This window comes from Hypanus sabinus, chromosome 5, assembly GCF_030144855.1.
Source record: "Hypanus sabinus isolate sHypSab1 chromosome 5, sHypSab1.hap1, whole genome shotgun sequence".
In the NCBI taxonomy this organism is placed as follows: domain Eukaryota; kingdom Metazoa; phylum Chordata; class Chondrichthyes; order Myliobatiformes; family Dasyatidae; genus Hypanus; species Hypanus sabinus.
Window position 1 is genome coordinate 21,945,939 of NC_082710.1, and position 22,380 is coordinate 21,968,318.

A 22,380-nucleotide genomic window follows, 5' to 3' on the forward strand; every position below is an offset into this window, starting at 1 on the left:
AGACTGTTAATAGACTGTTAATATATCTTTCCTTACAGAAGGAGACCAGACGCGTTCAAAATATGCCAGGCACAGCCATACCACAGTCCTACATAATTAGAGGGAGACTTAACTCTTTTACAGTAAAAGCCAGCCTAATACCTTTCTACTGACTGCATATCTCAAAACCAAACCCTTTCAGATTCTGACTATTCCCACCCCCACCACCAAAGAGTTTATTTATAATCAGCTGGGACTCCTATCCCAATAGAGGCTGAGTCACAGCCTCTCAATCCAGAAATGACTCCTTTATTCCTATTGCTTGCTCTTCCATTATCAATATTCAACCAACACCATAGTATATTCTCTGATTATCTTATAAGTTACAAAACAGTTCTACGTTATTTAAGGCCTTCTGATGTAAATGGTGTATTTACATAACCATTGTTTTGGGAGATTTTAACCAGGCCAGTCTGAAAAAAGTCACTAAGCAATTAGCATCAACAGATCACTTGCAATACCAGAGGAAACAACACACTGGACCATTGCTACACCACCATCAAGGATGTCTACCATGCTTTTCCACACTCTCACTTTGGGAAGTCTGATCACCTGGCTGTACTTCTACTCTCTGAGTATAGGCAGAGACTGAAGACCGCAGCACCAGTAGTGAGGACCAAGAAGGTATGGACAAGTGAAGCACAGAAGCGCCTACAGGACTGCTTTGAGTCGGTGGACTGGAATGTATTCAGGGATTCATCTTCGGACCTGGATGAGTATGCTGCAGTTGTTACTGACTTCATTAAAACCTGTGTGGATGAGTGTGTGCCTACAAAGATTTACTCCACATTCCCAAACCAAAAGCTGTGGGTGAAGCAGGAGGTACGTTGGCTGCTGAAGGCTATATCTGTGGCATTCATGTCTGGCAATCCAGGCCTGTACCAGAAAACCAGGTATGATCTACGGAGGGCTATTTCAAGACATTACTTCCTACAAAGCAAAACCCAATAGCATGAATGGCAGTGATGCTTCACTATCAGATGGACTCAACGCCTTCTATGCACACTTTGAAAGGGAGAACACAACTACAGCTGTGAAGATCCCTGCTGCTCCTGATGATCCTGTGATCTCTGTCTCAGAGGCCGATGTTTAAAGAGAGTGAACCCTCACAAGGCAGAAAGTCCCGATGGAGTACCTGGTAAGGCTCTGAAAACCTGTGCCAACCAACTGGCAGGAGTATTCAAGGACATTTTCAACCTCTCACTGCCACAGGCGGAAGTTCCCACTTGCTTCAAAAAGGCAACAATTATACCAGTGCCTAAGAAGAATAACATGAGCTGCCTTAATGACTATCGCCCAGTAGCACTCACATCTACAGTGATGAAATGCTTTGAGAGGCTGGTCAAGACTAGACTGAACTCCCGCCTCAGCAAGGACCTGGGAATGTTGCAATTTCTCTTGCACCACAATAGGTCGACAGCAGATGCAATCTCAATGGCTCTCCACGTGGCTTAGACCACCTGGAGAACACAAACACCTATACCAGGATGCTGTTTATTGACTATAGCACAGCATTTAGTACCATCATTCCCACAAACCTGATTGAGAAGTTGCAGAACCTGGGCCTCTGTACCTCCCTCTGCAACTTGATCCTTGACTTCTTAACTGGAAGACTACAATCTGTGGATTGGTGATAACATCTCCTCCTCGCTGACGATCAACACTAGTGCACCTCAGGGGTGTGTGCTTAGCCCACTGCTCTACTCTCTATATACACATAACTGTGTGGCTAGGCATAGCTCAAATACCATCTACAAATTTACTGACGATACAACCATTGTGGGTAGAATCTCAGGTGGTGACGAGAGGCTGTACAGGAATGAGATATGCCAACTAGTGGAGTGGTGCTGCAGCAACAACCTGGCACTCAACATCAGTAAGATGAAAGAGCTGACTGTGGACTTCAGGAAGGGCAAGATGAAGGAATACATACCAATCCTTATAGAGGGATCAGAAGTGGAGAGAGTGAGCAGTTTCAAGTTCCTGGGTGTCAATATCTCTGAGGATCTAATCTGGTCCCAACATACTGATGCAGTTATAAAGAAGGCAAGACAGTAGCTATACTTTATTAGGAGTTTGAAGAGATTTGGCATGTCAACAAATACACTCAAAAACTTATATAGATGTACCGTGGATATTCTGACAGGCTGCTTCTGACAGCCCCTTCTGGTATGAAGGGGCTACTGCACAGGACCAAAAGAAGCTGCAGAGGGTTGTAAATTTAGTCAGCTCCATCTTGCATACTAGCTTACAAAGTACCCAGGACATCCTTAGGAAGCAGTGTCTCAGAAAGGTAGAGTTCATTATTAAGGACCTCCAGCACTCAGGACATGCCCTTTTCTCACTGTTACCATCAGGTAGGAGGTACAGAAACCTGAAGGCACACACTCAGCAATTTAGGAACAGCCTCTTCCCCTCTGCCATCCAATTCCTAAATGGACATTGAACCCTTGGACACTACCTCACTTTTTAAAAAAATATACAGCATTTGGTTTTTGCTCAATTTTAATCTATTTTATATGTATACTGTACAAAATATATTCTTTTATATTATATATTGCATTGAACTGCTGCTACTTTGTTAACAAATTTTACATCACATGCTGGTGATAATAAAACTGATTCTAATTGTGACATCTGATTTCCCCTTCATCTGTCTTGTTAGTTGCATCCTCAAGCTAATATAGAAAAATAGAATGTTACACATCAGTAGAATGAATAAGGAGAGGCAGTATGAATTAGAGAATGCAATTCTTAGTAGTACAGAAACTGAGACTGGAGTTGCATAACCTACTGCTAGCAACAGCGTAGAATATACCAAATCAAAAGAACAAGAAAATCACAATGGATGCCCTAAAGTACTAATTAAACTGCATCTTGGGTTTTGTGTCAGTTTTCAGTGCTACACTTCAGAAGAGTGCAGAATAACTTTAATATTATGATTCCAGTGATGAGGGAATTTTATTGCGATTATGGGCTAGACCATTTATTCAACTGCACCTCCATCATAGACATCAGTCACATAAGCCTTTGTTGTACTCCAATGACAATATTTTTTGTTAAGTAAGCTACATACAAGAGTTGTTCTCTCACCAAGGACTTTTATTATTTTACAAAGGCAAAATCTAGTTCATTATGCCTTTTCTACAAGGGGCTGGCTGCTGAATGCAGAAAACAACAATATCAAAATTTAACACTGAAGTGACAGGATTGAAGAGAAGTGAACATAACTGAAGTTGGCTACATACCCTATAGTAAAACAGTGTTCAAAGGCATCTTCATCCAGGCTGCTACTCATGCTGTTTGGTTCAGTTGTCTGTTCATCAGCTCCTGATAAAGTTTCCCAGCTTTCATCACTAGAGTGCATTTTTTCTAAGACAAAATCAGAGGTCCATAACGCTGACCACTCCTCACCACTGCTTAATGAGCTGCTTTTTAAGGTGGGTGAGTGGGAAAACAACAGATGGAAAGAGCTAAATTAGTGCCTTGAAATACAAGCCAGCTAAATATTGCCATTTTTTAATGTGGTTAAAAATGATCAAAGTTTGTTTCCTTTCACTAAGCTTCAATGAGATCAGTTAACTCACAATATTTAGAATTTTCAGATGACAAAAGCAAAACTATAAATCCAGTTGAAGGACAATATTACAAAGTTCATCAACAGAACGATAAGGGGACTATAAGCCACCAAATTTGAAATTAAGAGCAGTAATAAATCATCTTTTATACCTTCAGTAAACCATTGAACTAAATGCTTTCCTTACCTCTCTTCTCCTATAGTACAATCATTTTCAAAGTCATCCCAGAAGCTGTCATCTGTGGCATCATCAGGGTCTTCCTGTTGGTTAGTAGCCTGTTCTATGTGAATACCAGTTGTTCCCTTGACGTTAGATCCAGATTCAAATTTTAAATCATTATGGATTTTATCCATGCAATTCCAAAGGGCAATATTTGATCCACAACATCCCGTGTTACTTTTCATTTCTTTTGTACAATGGCTGTAAGTATCATCAGGTGAGTGCAGATCTCTTAGTGAATTGGTGTCAGTTCTCTGCTTTCTAACTTTCGGTCTTACTACCATTTCTGAGGAGCTTGGTTGTTCTAACATACAACAGAATATGTTTCCTTCAGTTTGAACTCCCAGAGAGTTCTTGTCGAGATTCCTTTCTGTTTTCTCCTTAATCTCCTCCATTTTGACATACCCATTCATTTCTTCCACATTTTCTAATGCTGGTAAAGGTTTTTGGTGCTCTTTCAACTCACTTTGATGTTCTTTAAAGGCAAAGTTCACATCAGGTAAATTATCCATTGCCACAGAACATGGTGGCTCAACTTGCTGGTTGCTACCATCATGGATTACAGCGGAGAGGTAGGACTGTAGCCCATTAAGATAGTCAACACCTTTTTCTAACTCTGAAAGCATTGTGTCCAACCTTTTCTGAAGTTTTCCTTCTTTCTGTAAGCAGGAATGAGTAGCTGAATCTTCATCCTCTCCTTCACTACTTTCTGATTCATATGAATCCATGCTTACAAGACCAATGCCAACCTGATTTTCGGAGGTGGTCTCAAAAATATCACTAGGTATTGACCACTTGGAGGGTTCTGCATTTTGGCTATCCAAGTAACCTCCTGATGGTTCTGTACCACTGGGTGAAACAAATTCATTGGACTCACATTGAGCAAGTCTTTGATTCAAAGGCGATGACAAAAATCCATTCTCCCTTTGAGGGTCAAAATCCTCATCTTTTTTGGGATCCATAGTTTGGTCATATCCAGTGTGTTGTGAAAGCAATTCATTTGTTGATAAGATTCCACTGGCAGCTATGAAGAAACCAGAGAGAAAAAAAATAAATCACAAGTACTTTAAATAAGCCACTACAAGTACATTCTGTATATTCACAGGCAGTTGTTTCGACAGAATGCTGACTCAAAATAATCACAGTACAAACATTAAATAACCTTTGCCCTTCCTCTTTGGCATAGGACACACTTTCAGCTTTAGCTTAAATTTAAATCGATAAGATACCACACCACAAGTACCTAGGGGTGTGTTTTTGCCTATGGAGGCAATAAAATGTAGTTAAGTGCTTGCATCAACCATGTATCACCAAGCCAATGTTTTTCTCAAGACAGGAAAACTCCTGGCCTGCAAGCTGCCATCACTAGCCATGCTTATTTCTGTACAATTTGGTTGGGGGTGGGGGGGGGGGGGGAAATCAGCCTGTTCCATAAAAGGTATGAAGTTTATAAATATCATAATGACTACTTGCTCTCTACATCCTAACCTGATATCAACCTGACATTAGTTTTAGTGATTTCAAATCAGTTCCAAGTAGTCAAAATATTGTGGAGATATAAAATTTGAATTAAACATTAAGTGCCTAATACTTTTCTGTTTAAGCCCCTCCTGACCCAAATGCTATCCCTTGTGGTGGCCATTTCCAGTATTTTCTTTTGCATACCTATATTTTTGCCACTGGTTGTAAAATCAGGCTAAAGGATAGAAGCCATTTGGGACAGGGTAGGAGTGACTAACTATGTCTGACTATGCTATATTTCCTTTGAAGTACTTCATTCACATACTGGGTACTTGACATGGAAAGAAGGCAGATTGAAAACCATAATGAATAGCTAGGAGTTCACATGGTTTTCTGTGGATGTAACTAGTATGGTCAATTTACAGGAACAAAAACTGAATACATCTGGAGTTTCAAAGACACTTGTTTTAGCTGCTTCACAAACGGCTGTAATAAAAATTAAGGGCAAACTAAATACCGGGGTAATAGTTCAGCTTACAGAAGATAAAATAGTTTAAGAATAAACAGGTTTACATATTGTCATTTTACATCAATTAGATAATTTACAGTAAAACTTTGATACCATCCTCAGGAATTTGTTGGTGCTGGACTATAGACCTTCCAGCCTTTTGCTTCACTGGATAATACTCCAATTTATATCCCAACATTGATTCAGACAATACACAGAAATATAAATAAATATTAAAAGTAGCATAATGAAGTTTCCACTGAACGTAGTGAGTTTAAGGAATCAAGGCCCGTGAGCCAGAAGCTGATGCGTTGGAATTCTGGATCAAAGGGGTAGCAAGTTATCAGAGTTCTGCTGTATACTGGAGATCTACTGCCCTAATATAACTGACTACCTGCCACTTTCACTCCGTAGGAATTTCAATACATTTAATACTCATATTCTAGTAGTAAAATATACAAGTGATTCCAAAACTCACTTGACCATTGTCCACACAACCGCATTCCTATATAGACCATCCAGATCACTTCTTGCCTACATTTCAAAACTCACTCACTTTCAATCAGTCTACTTCAACTCAGAGAATAAAGTCTAGCAATCTGACATCCATACCACATCTGGCAGCACACACTTATAAATCTGGGCTTTGGTATATGAAAAATGCTTACAATTGTACACGCTTTGCACTAATTTCAAGTACTCAATTACACCCTTAATAATTATTAATTTCTAAACTATATGCATATTGGCAAGAAGTACAAGAGCATTATACTCATGTTACTGGAGTCAGCCCAGACATCATCAGTACAATGCTGTAACTAAAAACTGATTTAGTAAATCTAGCAATGAGGTAAAAGCAGAAATCAAAATATTAAATGGTAAAACTTGGTTAATCTGCCATCCAAATTACCTCAAAATCTAATGGTTTAGCATTAGAATCATATAGGCCTTCTTTTTCATGTTCTTTTTAAACTCATAGGCTTAAACTTAGAAAACGAATATAAAGTCAATTGTATTGCACAGACTTGTTACTTCATGGTATAATTTTGCAAGAACTGTATTGCATTGAGGAACTGTATAGAATTTTAATAGAAAAAGCTTAGCTTGAGATAAATAAGCTTGACGTCTTCTAAACTTTGACCAGCTAGATGCAAGTCCAGAACAATCCTTATCATTCCCATTAATTATATTCCTCATTAGGCTATTTGGTGATGTCCAACATAATATGAATTTTAAACCTCTGTCACCTCAAACTTCACTGGGCAAGATGGAAAATTAATAGCATATCACCTTAAACTGGTCTTGCAAAATCCTTGGTTGCACATTGTTAAATACTGTTGTAAATATCTGGAAGATTTAGGCTTTGTGTTATTATGTGATGATAGGAGCTCGAGAAAAGCTTCCTCTCTTAGACAAGTTCCTCATTCCTCAATCTTTCCAAAGATGGTCAATAAATCAGCAGCATTGACATGAACATACAAAATGAACTCAAATCTTTAAATAACAGAAAGGCTCTGGGCCAGCTGATGGTGTAGTGGTATCAGCACTGGACTTCAAGGTAGATGGTGCTGAGAAGAAATTTCTGCACAGAAGAAATGCTTGGCAATCTACATCCATATTTTGTCAGGAAAACCCTATGGACACTACGTTCACGATGTCATGAAGAGTTTGACTCCACTAAAGAACCGAAAGGCTCTGGATGATTGGTAAACAGGGAAGATACAGGAAGAGCATTCCCTCCCCCCACCCCCCCAATCAGTAAGCCACACAGATGAGGATGTGTGGCCCAATAGTTATGCGTCACTTAGTCTGGGGAACCAGAACCTGCTGCTGAAGCTACCAGCAAAAATGAAAAATAAAAATTGTAATTTATGTATACAAAGTAATAAATTTAAAATTTTATCTGAAGCATCAACTTGCATTTACTATGTAGTATCCAGGACAAGTCTCATGTATGAGTCAGATTACAATCCGGCATCTAAACTTATTTCTCAGTGTCTACTAAATTCATATTTAACATCCATAACAATGCACTCTGAAAATTCAGGCAATAAGGGTTTTTTAAACATAACCCATAAAGTTGTGTATCCAGCTTTAATTAAACTACAAATGACTTTTCTGTAAGTTTTCAAATACTAAACAATTAGTTATTCAGTACAAATGTACAGAACAGATTATCAAACTAGAATTTTTAATGACTGCTTGCTCTCTTCACTGCCTCAAAGACAAACTTGAATTTTGCTGGAAATGGTGAAATGATAGCAGGGAATCCTGAGATTTTAGTAATAATGACATCATCAAGTAGGCAAAGCAGGCAGCAAGCCAGATTGTAAAGCCACTGATTTTTCAACTACCCTACAAACATTTTAAAAATCAAAATGAAGATTACAACATTCACAAGATTGCCTTTTAATACTAAGTATTTATTTTAAAAGGTTGAGAAATCTGAAATAAATCTGAGATGACAACGCACTTGAATAACTGTTTAAGGACTGGAGAAAGTGTTAATTAGTAACTATATCTTAATTAAACTATTAAAATATTATAACAAATGACAATGCTGTATGTCTTCACAGCATTTTGCAAAACAGTAAGAAAAGCTTGCAAATATTTAATGATAATATGATCTGAGTGAATCTCAGATGGTGATGAAGATGCGTGCAGGAGTGAGGTAGATCTGCTGGTTGAGTGGTGTTGCAGTAAGACCAAGGAACTGGTAGTGGACTTCAGGAAAGGGAAATCAGGAGAACATACAGCAGTTCTCATCAAGCAGTGGACAGACAGGGTGAGCAGCTTATCTGAGGTGTCACTACCTCTAAAGATCTGTCCTGGGCCCAGCATTATTCTAAGTGTATTTATTATCAAAGAATGTATAAATTATACAACCTTGACATTTGTTTGCTTCCAGGCAGTTACAAAGCAAGGTACCTGAAAGCACCCAATTTTACAAACTATGACCGACCCCCACTGCCCACAGAGAAAGAAAAAAAACACAAAACAAATCAAGCAAATAGCTGTGAGCAGCAGCAACAAAAGCATTCCGAGCCAAACCGAATCCTTGGTCCAAATCACTGCAACAGTTTGGAGCAGGCCCAAAGCCTCTGTATCAATTCATATTAGCAGGCAAAATCACTGTAAAGTTGGCAGACACGAATCACAACAGTACTCATAGCCTTAGCGTCACAGAGAGAGAAGACCACAGTCTATGAACAAGGGATGCCAGAGGCTATATCCCATTAGGAGTTCGACATACCAAATCCCACCAAAGACTTGAGCAGATTTCTACAGATGTACCGTGGAGAGAATTCTGATAGGTTGCATCACACTCTGGTATGGAGGCGTGAATGCACAGGATCATAAGAGACTGCAGGTCGTGAACTCAGCCAGTTCTGTCACGGGCATTAGCCTCCCCACCATCATGATGCCTCAAGAATGCAGTATCCATAATGAAGGACACCATCCAGGACATGTCTACTTCTCATTCCTAACATCAATTAAGTGACAGAGGAGTGGAATGCACTGCCTGAGCCAGTGGTGGAGGTAGATACACTTGCAAAATTTAAGAGACTACTGGACAGGTAAATGGAGGAATTTAAGGTGGGGGGTTATATGGGAGCCAGGGTTTAAGGGTCAGCACAACATTGTGGGCCAAAGGGCCTGTATTGTTCTATGTTCTTCCAGGAGCCCGAAAATGTACATTCAGTAATTTAGAAATAGCTTCCTCCCCTCTACCATCGGATTTCTGAATGGTTCATGACAACAAATAGTACCACACTATTATGCTCTTTCTGCTCCATTTATTTTTTAGAAGTATGTTTAAATGTATATTGTAATTTGTGGTAACATTTGTGTATTGCACTGTACTGCTGTCACAAAACAACAAAATGTATGACCTATGCAAGTATAATATACCTGATTCTGAGTTCACTAATCTCAGGATATTGCTGTCAAGGTGGCTGCAACACAATGCAGCCACATAAAACTACTGGATAGGCAGAGGCTTTTTCCCAGTGCTGAAATGGCTAGCATGAGAGGACACAGTTTTAAGGTGCGTGGAAGCAGGTACAGAGGAGGTGTCAGGCGCAAGTTTCTTTTAATGCAGAGAGTGGTGAGTGCGTGGAATGGGCTGCCGGGGGCAGTGGTGGAGGCGGAAACGATAGGGTCTTTCTTTAAGAGACTCCTGGACAGGTACGTGGAGCTCAGAAAAATAGAAGGCTATGGGTAAGCCTAGGTAAGATAAGGAGATGTTCGGCACAGCTTTGTAGGCTGCTGCATGTTTTCTATACATCCAAGTTTAAATGTGAAGATTGAACTTTAAAAAGTTGCTGTGATTATTCATTATAACACTGGCTATCAATTTTCACTTCAAGTTCCCACCTTTGATTCCCATGATCACTAATCTCTTGTTAATTCAATCAAGAGAATTTGAGATCTGGTAATTGGTAGAATTCCAGTAAAAGCACCAGGTCAAATCATGGGATGAGAGTGTTTCCTTGTCGTGAGTAGCTCAAAAATTTAGATCTATATTCCTTGGCACATAGAAGTATCTGGGTAACAAAATCCAGGCATAACAGATCCTTAGGAGACATAAACTGAAAACATCTCTATTGAGAACAACTCAAACATGCAGGCATAGCAAAAAGATTAGGGGGCAGTTAAGCAAAACTGACATGCGTGGAATTAATGGTCAACCATTAAAATGCTCAAGCACAGAATTGTGGAGGCTAGATCATTTGGGGTACCTAAAGAGAATACAAGTAGATTTTTCGCAACATCAGGGAATTGAAGGCTATGGGGAACTGGCACAGAGAAGATGTGTCACATATTAGCCATAAGTATACTGATTGTCAGGGACAAACCAGAGAAAATCTGCAGGTGCTGGAAATCCGAGCCACACACACAAAATGCTGGAGGAACTCAGCAGGCCAGGTATGATCTATGTAAAAAGAGTACAGTCAAAGTTTCAGTTTCAGTTTCAGCCCAAAATGTCCAGTGTACTCTCTTCCATAGGTGCTGCCTGGTCTGCTGAGTTCCTCTAGCATCTTGTGAATGGCAGGGACACTTGAGGGGCTGAGTGGCCCCATCTGGCATCTATTTTCTTATGTTGTCATACACTTGACAAACCCATTTCTTCTCATCGGCATTATTCAAATCCTATTCCATCTACCCTGTCTTAAGACATATCATGGAAATTTTATTCAAATTTGCCCAGTGAAACCAACATTAAGAGCTTCCTTCTTACACCCTAAATGTAATTTTCTTTTACTACACAAAACAAATCAACCCCAAGTTGCATTAATTGATTTCTCCTCTGAAAAAGGTCAAAATCAAGATAGTTCCGAAGCAGTTGAAGAGAATACTGTAATTCTCAAAGGGGTGAAAGAACATTTGACTGGGTAGCAATCTCCTTCATGTTGCTGAAAACCTAGCCAAGGATATCATGGGATAATATGTGCCAATGACATACTGTACAATTTTCATCACTTACATTTATACTCATGATGGTGTTGATATTGCCCTGGAGAAGTAGTGCAAAGGCCACTTTAGAGATGACAGTAAGTTCTTAGAAACCTCACTGACATTACATTAGAAATCCTCCAAAATATCCTTTTATCTTACTAGAAAATGAATTAGGCTAAAACAGTGCTTATATTTTTATAGCTCTAGCCACAAAAGCATAGATGCCATTGTTACTGCAGGTCAGCAATTACTTCTAAAATTCTCTTCCCAGTAAGAGAGAAGTGAGAATGAGAAAAGGAACAAAAAATATTCAATGCATTGTTAGTTTAATTCAATATTAGTTTCAACTATTTTCTATGGGGTAGGAGGCCAAAAATATTTCCCAATCAATCTCAGGAAAGAATGAACCTAGGATACGAATCAAACACTGAACCTAGCAGAGAATTCACTTTGACAACTTTTCTATCACATCTGAATAAAAGATTTCTTTAAAAACATGTCAAAATTAATATCTGTAACAGTACTGGTGAAAGTTGAAAGGCTAATTCTAATAGTCACAGATTTGAACTGCTAGCTAAAGGTAAAATCAAATATGACAAGTTATTCTACTCAATGAATACATGTATCAATGACTTTCATAAATTGTTTGTATTAATATATCATTATGAGATGTGGTTGACAGAATTGTGGTTTAAATCTGATGGCTCCAAACATTTCAGCATCTTATTATTTTCTCATATTTTTGAAAGCACAAATCTACTTAATTCTTCTGAGACAGCACATATTATACTTAAAATACAACACACATAAACCATTATCATTCGCAACAGTGTTTGGCTCCATTCTTCCCCACTGGTGCTCATCATGTTTCCATGGCTTGCCAATGGAGGGCCGAAAGCTAACATAAGCATGTCTTCTCCCATATCTTCTTCCAGTGAGAGTCTGATAACCTCCTGCTGGTCTGGGCCAAGCTGCCTTCCCAGATTCTTGACCCATCACTACAAACAAAAACAAACAAAAAAATTAGCTAATACTGCTGCAAAAAAATTATTTTAAAAAATTTCAACAACTTTTCATCGTCTACACTGAAAATTAATAATTAGATACAAATTCTCAGCATATCTTAAATTACAGAAATGAAGTATGCACAAAGTTGAAGCAGAACAAAGAGAGGGTGTGTTATTTTTTTACATGTAGGTTTAAAGTAATTAACAAAAGACCAAAACGATTATTTTTAAACAGCAAGTTTGCCATATTTTTATTTTAACTGCATCACATGTCTGAGAGCTTTATTTTACAGTCTCAATCAAAACAGTGACTTCTGTTTAGAAAATAAGTTACACAGTTCGATACCTTTATGAGCTGTTTTAAATCTGAAATACAGAGTTCTGGTTATAACTTGCCACATGGGCTGTAGGCTAGCTGGACACCTGAAAGTCTAGCCAAAGACTTCTTTTCTTGTCTGTGATTAGACATTATCGAATGTCATTTTGATGGCCTCCTCAAACACAGAAATAATCTGATTAATCTGCCATGAATTTACAGGTCCATAACTCCAACGTTCACAAGAACTCACTGTTTAAAATCATTTCAACTTGATCATAGATTCAAACAACTTCCCCATGACTGCAACTAATAAGCCTATATTAACTAACTGTGGTGACATTTGCAAAAAAGGCATTGTTTCTGAATCTAGAGTTTAATGTTATGAAGGGGAAACAACAGTGAAACTTGAAGAAACATGAAGTCCTGGAATTACACATACACAATTTGGAGACGATAGCAGATCAAATGGATGAAGCTATTTATGTAAGTTGTACTTTCTTAGGGATTAGATAGGCTGGGTCTATTCTCAATGAATATTAAGATTGAAGGGTGATTTCATAGATAAATAGAAAATTGTAAGAGGCAAAGATAGTACAAATGGGCAGACTTCTTTCTCGGGCAAGTGTAGAACTAGAGGGCACAGGTTGAAGGTGGGAGGGCAGAAGCTCAAAAGAAATCTGAAGGGGTAGTTTTTCCACAGAGTGGATGGTGGCCATCTGGAATAAGCCACCAGAGGACTTGGTAGAGGCAGATACAATTATATGTTTGAAAAGCATTTGGACAGGTACTTGGATAGGAGAGTCAGAGGGATATGGACTAGTTCCAAGGAAAAGGGATTAGCATAGACTAGAATCAGTCAGCATCACATTTCTTTAAAACATAATTCAATCATAAATAGTTTTAAAATTTGTTAAACTAACAGGTTTTTTTACTGCAGGAAAATGATTATCAAACAATAACCAAGTAATTTTACTGAAGCATCAGATTACAAAGTTCAAGTCAAGTTGTCACTTCTATTGTCATTTCAACCATAACTGCTAAGTAGCATACACAGTAAAAATAAGACGTTTTTCAGGACCATGGTGTTACATGACACAGTACTAAAACTAGACTGAACTACATACAAAAACAACACTGAGCAAAAAAAAAACACTAGACTACAGACCTACCCAGGACTGCATAAAGTGCACAAAACAGTGCAGGCATTACAATAAACAGGACAATAAGGTAGTAAGGTGTCAGTCCAGGCTCTGGGTATTGAGGAGTCTGATAGCTTCAGGGAAGAAACTGTTACATAGTCTGGTTGTGAGAGCCCGAATGCTTCAGTGCCTTTTCCCAGATCGCAGGAGGGAGAAGAGATTGTATGAGGGGTGCATGGGATCCTTCATAATGCTGTTCGCTTTGCAGATGCAGCGTGTAGTGTAAATGTCCGTGATGGTGGGAATAGAGACCCCGATGACCTTCTCAGCTGACCTCACTATCTGCTGCTGGGTCTTGCGATCTGAGATGGTGCAATTTCCAAACCAGGCAGTGATGCAGCTGCTCAGGATGCTCTCAATACAACCCCTGTAGAATGTGATGAGGATGGGGGGTGGGAGATGGACTTTCCTCAGCCTTTGCAGAAAGTAGAGACTTTGCTATGGAGCTGAGGGACCAGGTGAGAACCAAGAAACTTGGTGCTCTTAACGATCTCTACCGAGGAGCCATCGATGTTCAGCGGGGAGTGGTCGCTCCGTGCCCTCCTGAAGTCATGATCACAAGTATGGTCATGGCTTATGTAGTTTTAAGATACTTTATTAGCTAGTGAATGCTAAATGTGAACATCTAACCTCCACCTCCTTTTTGAAATACCTAATCAATCTATGTAACGTGCTCATGTTTCACTTACTTCATCCTTATCTGGGTGAACCACATTTTGTTTCATAGTGACAAGTAGAATCATGCATGAAAGAGTGGAGAGCTGGACATACTAGATCAGTTGAGGCAGCCTATCTGTTTCAGAAAAGCAGCACCATGTCCATATTGCTCTCATCCACAGAGGGAATGGTAGAAATATGCAATTAGTTTTCAAGAGAAATACAGACAAACCTTGGGAGGAAAACCTATTTGCACATTTCAAAAATTACAACTACTAGGTTGTCAAACATGTTGTTAATGCAGAGTGGAACTGCATTAACAGCATTAATGCACATATTTATGCATCCACTGACGATATCAATTCACTTTGTAATCAAAAAAAGAGTAATGAAAAAAATAATGAAATTTTTCATTGCAATGGTCTTGGATAATGAGTTCAGTCACAGAACTTTCTACTTTTACAAATGGTGAACTGAGTTGGGAATGATCTCCCTTGACACCAAGTCAGCATTTAACTCACTGTGGTATTAAGGGGCTCTGGCAAAACTAAAGTCAAAAGTCTTCAAGGGGAAAGTACTCAATTGGCTGAAATCATATCTCACACAGGAAAATGGCTGTGGCCGGCCACAGGAGGTCAAACATCCCACCCCTGCAGAAGTTCCTCAGCACAGCTTCCTTGGCCAAACCACATTCAACAGCTTCAAATGATCATTACATCAGAAGTGGAGATGTTCACTGATTAATTCCAATTCTGTTTGCAACTCCTAAGAGAAACTGACCACACCTGTATGCAAAATTACCCAAGGAAAATCTCCAGGCATTGGTTGATAAATGGGTATTGTTATTACAAGTGCACAACCATCTGGCCCAAGTATTCAATGGGATGACTATGGCTATAACATCCTGGAGGTCATCACTAATAATTACAAAACTGGGCAGCACATAAATATTGTGGTTCATACGCAATTCAGAGTTTCGCTCTCCTGTGCCAAGTGGTTCACCTGCTGACACCAAAAGTCTTTCCACCATGTTCAAGGCAACTATATCTTTTTGGATGAGTGCATCTCCAACAACACTCACCCAGTCCAAATCCATTCTGGTAAAGGAATCCAGCTGACTAGCATCCCATCCACAATCACGGCTAGAATGTCTCCCATCACAAAATTTGCTAGTTACACATCAGCCTACTATAACGGTAACTCCTTAAACTCTGACTGCTGCAATCAAGGATGACAAAGGTACCAAGTTTCTGGCTATTTCTCCTCCAAGTTAAACACCATTCCTTCTTGGAATTCTAATGCAGTACCTTCACTTTTATGCAGATACAATCTCAAATTTTCTAATCCAACAGCACTGTGGGTGCACCGTCAAGAGAACTTCTGCACTGGTGGCTATGCCTCAACATTTCAAAAGCAAATGAGGATGGGCTATTAATGCCAGCCCTATCAGTGACATTTATATTGGTAAAGTATTTAAATTTTAAAAAACATTACCCCCTTATCTGCATTTATAGCCAGGCTATTATAATCTGTAGACTGTCAGCTCACTTGGTGCACACTCACACTGTAGTTTGACTCTTCCCTTGCATCCTGGAAAATAATGTGGCATTCAAAACTAATTAATAATGAACACCTGCCTAGAACTAGCAAAGATAAGATGGCAGCACACTCAGTCGCGGAAGCTTCTCCAGGACCAAAGGTTTAATTATTCATCCTTTGCATCTCAAAGGTTCAACGGTTCATTTATTATCAAAGTATACAACTCTGAAATTCTTCTTCTCCAGGTAGCCATGAAAACAAGAAAGAAAGGCAGCACATTCATCAAACGCCAAATCCCCCCTCCCCACTCAAAAAAAATGAATGAAAATGGAACAGGCATATCAACCGTGAAATCCTCCTCCCGCATAAAAAAATGAACAAAACGAACAGATACATCAACCCCCAAATCCCTCCTTCTATGCAAAAGAAACAAAACGGACTAAGCGCATCAACCCCCAAGTCCCCCTTCCTGTACACAATAAACAAGATCAGGTGAAAAACACAGAACATAAGAAGAACCACAAGACTGAAAAAATGTTTATAGTCCAAGTCCATATCCAAAACACAGTAAACCTGGGTAACATTCTCCAGGCACAGTGGCAGGCTCTCCCCTCTCTGATAGAGTCAAGGACAGCCAGCTGGTGTTCACTATTCACATTCACCTCGGTGTTACAATCTCCCATTTTGCTTTAATCAGTGGCTTGTGCCTGTCCTGCAGCCTGCCCACTCCGAGGTTCACACACTCTGCCTCTGTCACCCTGAATCCTCCCAGAGACTGCAGAGCACTGGAACACCCAAACAATCTCCAAACTTCTACATTTGTCTCGATGTTTCAATCTCCCTCATTGCTTGGAGTCGAACATCTTTTGTGCAAGTTCAAGACAATGCTGGATATTGAGAACATCAAGAGCTGTAAGCCAATGGCAGTGCAGCTGGACTTGTTTCGCACTGCCTGCTACGTCTACCCAAGGAGGAAGGCGTCAGAGCTGGTGCTTGGAGGCAGTGTACAGTAAAATGGATACAGCAAATGAATTTCCTGGACACCTTTCTTGTGATCACAAGACCCTGCTGGATATCAGTAATATAGAATACTGCAAGTCCAGTTCACTGGTGAAACTCACAGTAGGAGAGCTGCATGGCATCATTTGCGCAAACTAGACTCTCGTGTGACAGGGTTGCCTATTGCAGGTGCCTATGGAAGATGCCGGAGGCGGTGTGAGAGACAGCTCAAATCTGTGCTGGATTGAGTGCTGCCCTCCGGAGCTTGCTCAGTAGAAGACAAGCTGGATTGCATTCATCTGTGGCAGCACTAGTGTGCGATTAGGACTGTCACGTGCTTGCTCTTGCAGAAATGTGTCTCCAGGTCAACACCCCATGCATTATCAATCTGCATGCCACAGCACTTAGTGACAGGGGCTATTCTTTTGAGACTGTTTTTCTGTTATCTTAATTAGATGTGCTGAATGTGCTGTGTGAGACAGTTGATACTGTAGTTTACACCTTTGCCTTGGAGGAACGCCTTTTAGTTTGGCTGTATTCATGTATATGGTTGAATTACAATTAAACTTCAACTTGATAAGCCTAGATCTGTTTGGGCACAGGTCAGAGGAGGCAACGCAAAGCTTAGTACATATGAATTCATTCTCCAGCACTTTGTAGGAAGCTATGCTTTGGTCCTTAAAGAACAGTGGATAAACATGAGTGATAAACATTACTACACTCCCATAAAATAATTTTTATTGTTATCAGTCTCAAATGAAGTCTCATACTGTTTTTACAGACAAAGTAAAGCTCATTCTAACACCTTATCACCTGAAGATTATTCTAGCCCACAACTACTGACAAATGCCATATTTGGAGGAGTGAAATATGTTGATGTTCAAAGGGAGCTACCCATGCACACAGTCCAAGTTAACATCAAGTTCCGGACTGTAGTTATGAACACAATTAGGATGCTGGCCATTACAGCAAAAGATTTGAGTCTAAGATGTTTAGCACCCAGTAAGAGAGCAACTGCAAAATGAGCACTAAATTGGTCTCCTTTCCTAAGAGGGGTATATGTGCAATACAGGGAGTATAAGAGAGTTTCACCAGTCAGATACCTGAGATGGGAAGTTTATTGTACAAGGATAGATTAAACAACTTAGCCTTATACTCTTGAGAGTGAGAGGTAATCCCATTGAAAAATGAGATTCTAAAGAGAATTGAAGCTCTCTTTGTTTTCTCCTCTCCTGTCTGATTTGATTTCATATCATATGTGTTTGGTTTGTTTTCACACTAACAACCCTATTTGATGGTTTCAGAAATTTATCACGATGGCAATCCTTGACACAGACTTCCATCATCCACTTCCCCAATTTTCTTTACTAACTTTTTTCTCCCTTTTGCAGTTCCAATGAAAAACCTTTGAGCTAAAATGTTACTTTTGTCTCACTCAACACAGTTGCTGCCTGACCTGGTGAGCATGTTCAGCATTTCTTGTTTTAATTCAAAATTCTTTTGGAGCTTAACAACACAGGTGCAAGAATGATGTTCTTCAGTGGTCACAATCTCAAATTAAGGTGACAGCATCCAGGACAAAAGTGGGAGAATTTCTTCATTCAGTGGGTGGTGCTTTCTTTTTCAAATTCTCTATCCAAGACAGATAAGGATACTTAGTTCCTTAATACATTCAAGATAATTATACTTATCTAAGGGAATCAAGCAATTTGGAGCTTGTGCAGGGAAGTGATGTTCAATTTATGAATCATCAAACAAAGATGATGCTTTATTCCACAATGTAATCTGCTGCATAAAACATAATTTTGCTATTAGACATGCTCAGTCACTGCCTATAAAACGTGAGGACCGCAACCGAGACAACAGGAGCAACAGGGTAAAAGCTGCACCATGACAATTACAAGCTGCTAAGTAAGGGGAAGATGACAAGGCTGAGAAGTCACATAGTCCACACTGTCAGCATCAGGAATTCCATGCCATGTTTCAACCTTTCAGGATATACCAACAGTAGATCACCTGGGCTGCTAAACACAGCAGAGTGCAGCCCAACTGCTCTTCATTAACTGCTGATGGGACTGTGATTATGAGTGCAGATTTGCTGGATTTCTAAATAATTTGAGCAGGGGTTGGGTCTTATTCCTGAAGGATCAATTTTGGGACATATATAACAGCTGTGACTGGCTAAAATTACTAAGTTCTGCAATTTCAAAACAGAAATATTTTCACATCCACAATATCCATCCTTGCTCATTATCAAATCACAGAGACTTGCGGGGGTACTTAATACCCTGATTATGATCTTCAGTAAGTTTATCATTTACTGCCATTTTCACAGTGCTGTCATACTACAACTATTGTCTTCCAGAAAGTTACTCTGCTTAAAGTGGACAGATTTTCTCTCAGTCTAAATTTCTGATTCAGCTTCCAGTTGCTCTAAAACATTAAATAAACCATCTTCAAATGGAAAATATTTGAGAGAAAATCATTATCATAATTGAAATGGATAAATATGTTACTCAACATTATCTGGTGACTACCTCTACTTTTCACAATAAGCGTCTGCTCTATCTTTGTGTCAATTCCTATCATGATGTACAGCTTCCCAACTACAAACTTCAGAGATGTTTAGACTGTCTAGTTCAGCAGTCAATGTTAAGGTCAGGACACTTACAAAGTATTAAGGATCTGCAGTAAGGTCAGGATGGTATTTAACTTTCTCTTGATTAATAAAGGCAACATTATGCCAGAACCAAAGGTGCAGCCTCACAGCCAGAGACCAGAGTCGAAACCTGACTCAGCTGCTGCCCTTGTGGAGTTTGCACATTTTCCCTGTGATTTGCATGGACTTCCTCTGGGTGTTCCTGTTACTTCTGCTATTCCAAAGACATGCATTGGGAAGGCAATTAGACACTATAAATCATCCTTGTGTAGGTGGGTGACAGAATCTTTTGAAATGACAAGAATGTGGAGAAAATGGAAAACAGGATTAAAGTAGGATTAATATAACTATGCAGTTGATGGCCAGTACACAGTCAGTGGGTTGAAGGACCTGTTTTCAATACTGTGTATCTATCTCCCAAGACTCATAATTCTTGGTTTACAGTCATAATTTCTCTTGACCAAAATACTTATGGTCTCATTTGAAACTGCAATGGTAACTGCAACCAATTTGACATATTAAGCTAAACAATTACAAACACAACATCGCTTTCTGAGAGACACACGCAGGCCCTATAAAAGGAACGTGATATTGGTGCTATTGAAAGATGTGTTTCAAACAAAGGTCTATTTTTCCTCTTCTGAATTCTCTCCCAATAATGACGTGAATATTAAATCATTTCTCAAACAGCAAGCCATGGAAAATGGCATGAACTGCTGATGTTGGCATCCCATAGTGAAATAAACCGGGATCATCATCACGTTTTCAAAGGGATCTCATGGGCTACTGGGTCAGCCCAGGGAGTAAAATGTCAGAGTCACTGCCAGTTTTTGTGGAAGCTTTACCTCTACAATAAATCATGATTATTTGCCTTTGGACCATTTAGCTATTACTAATAAGTATAAAGATGACAGGGACTCCAAAAGCTGCAAAAAGACATTGTATTTCACTTGGTGAAGTAGACTGAGTAAGCCCACATGGCCTCATGAAATGGCATCCTGTATTCATATTTAGAGTTAGGTTAATTCATTCTTTACTTTGAATGAACAGATGACAGTTATCCAAGAAATGGAAGAGCATTGCCCAAGTATGGAAAGTTATGTCCTTGCAGTATAGACCAACAGAGTGTAAAGTGCATTCTTTAAATTGATTTCTGTGTTGGCGCGTGGCCAAGTGGTTAAGGCGTTCATCTAGTGATCTGAAGGTCGCTAGTTCGAGCCTTGGCTGAGGCTGTGTGTGTGTCCTTGAGCAAGGCACTTAACCACACACTGTTCTGCGACGACACCAGAGCCAAGCTGTATGGGTCCTAATGTCCTTCCCTTAGACAACATCGATGGTGTGGAGAGGGGAGACTTGCAGCATGGCCAACTGCCAGTCTTCCATACAACCCTGCCCAGGCTTGCACCCTGGAAACTTTCCAAAGGCGCAAATCCATGGTCTCTTGAAACTAATGGAGGGAGACTGCCTCTGTCTGTCGACGGAGTAGCAGTAATTTTGTGCTGCTCTTAGTTTTCTCTCTCTCCCCCCCAGTTTAAATTTTGAATTTAAAGTTTTTAATTGCTGATTCTTGAAGGGGAGTAATATGTCTATGTCTATGAGAAGTGGGAAGAATCCACATGAACCTATTGACAAAGGTAATGGAAAAGGAAAGATGCCGAAGGAAAGATCTGATGAAACGCCATCATGGGCTGAAGATATCGTTCGGACACTGAATTCAATTCAAGATCAGAATAGGGCAATTAAGGATCAACTGGAAAAGAATAATAATGAAATGAAGTTATTTCTTGGAAAACTTAAAGATGTGGAAACTCAAGTTACGAAACATGAAGAGGAATTGAAGTTAACTAAGCAAAAATTGTCTGAAACTACAATCTGTTTGGAAAAATATCAAAATAAGATTATAGACCTGGAAACTAGGTCTCGTCGAAACAACATACAAATTGTTGGATTGCAAGGAGGAGCTGAAAATGGAGACTTAACAGCTTACTTTGGTAAGCTCTTTCATACTCTATTTCTGACTATTTTTTCAAAGCTGCCTGCTATTGAAAGAGCACATAGACTGTCTACTTCGAAATTTAAAGATTCAAGCAGACCAAGATTTATTTTGGTTTGTTTTCATCACTTTAAAATTAAAGATCAAATAATGCGACAGGCAAGAAAACAGAGAGTTTTCAAATTCAACGAGTCTGAGCTCCATTTTTATGAAGATTATCCAAAAGTAGTAAGGGAACAAAGATCAAGATTTGCTTTGGTAATGAAACAAGCATATGATAAGAAACGATTTCCCTCTTTGAGTTACTTGACAAGAATGAAAGTTTTTTCCTAATTCTCTCCATGTACTTTCTTTGACCCAAAAGCTGTACTGGATTTTGTTCAGGCTATAACTGTCACCGTTACTGACGTTACTACCAAATGAACTATCTGAAAAGCTGTTTGGTGGGTCTAGAGTTAGGAGTTTTTTCCCATTGGGTGGTTCCAGAGCATGCGTGTTTTCTATATGGTTGTATTCTTCATCACGACCATCTTTGATAATCCCGTATTGGTATGTGTTCTGCGCATGTATAAAGTAAATTAGAATAAAATTATAGTATGGCAGTTAAACGGATTAATGTAATAAGTTGGAATGTACGTGGTTGGAATCATCCTATTAAACTTAAAAAGACTTCTAAAATAATTAACCGATTCCAACCTGATATAATTTTTGCTCAGGAGACACATAGGGCGGGAGATCAAAAT

At 39.3% G+C, this 22,380-nt stretch overlaps 1 protein-coding gene across 6 annotated transcripts in view; it reads right to left on the minus strand.

Annotated features, from left to right (window-relative positions):
* Positions 1-22,380, minus strand: part of pja2 (praja ring finger ubiquitin ligase 2) — a 56,450-nt gene that overhangs the window by 19,944 nt on the left and 14,126 nt on the right. For 3 of the 6 annotated variants that reach the window (XR_009512128.1, XM_059969500.1, XM_059969501.1), the window contains 3 exons: positions 12,072-12,263; positions 3,804-4,860; positions 3,288-3,470 (listed from right to left, as the gene is read on the minus strand). Coding sequence is in view for 5 of the 6 variants with exons in the window: in XM_059969500.1 (XP_059825483.1) it covers positions 3,288-3,470; positions 3,804-4,860; positions 12,072-12,261 (1,430 nt within the window). In the remaining variant the exon portion in view is untranslated. The remainder of the gene's footprint in view (positions 1-3,287; positions 3,471-3,803; positions 4,861-12,071; positions 12,264-22,380) is intronic. The other 3 variants (XM_059969505.1, XM_059969504.1, XM_059969502.1) reach the window with 2 other exon arrangements.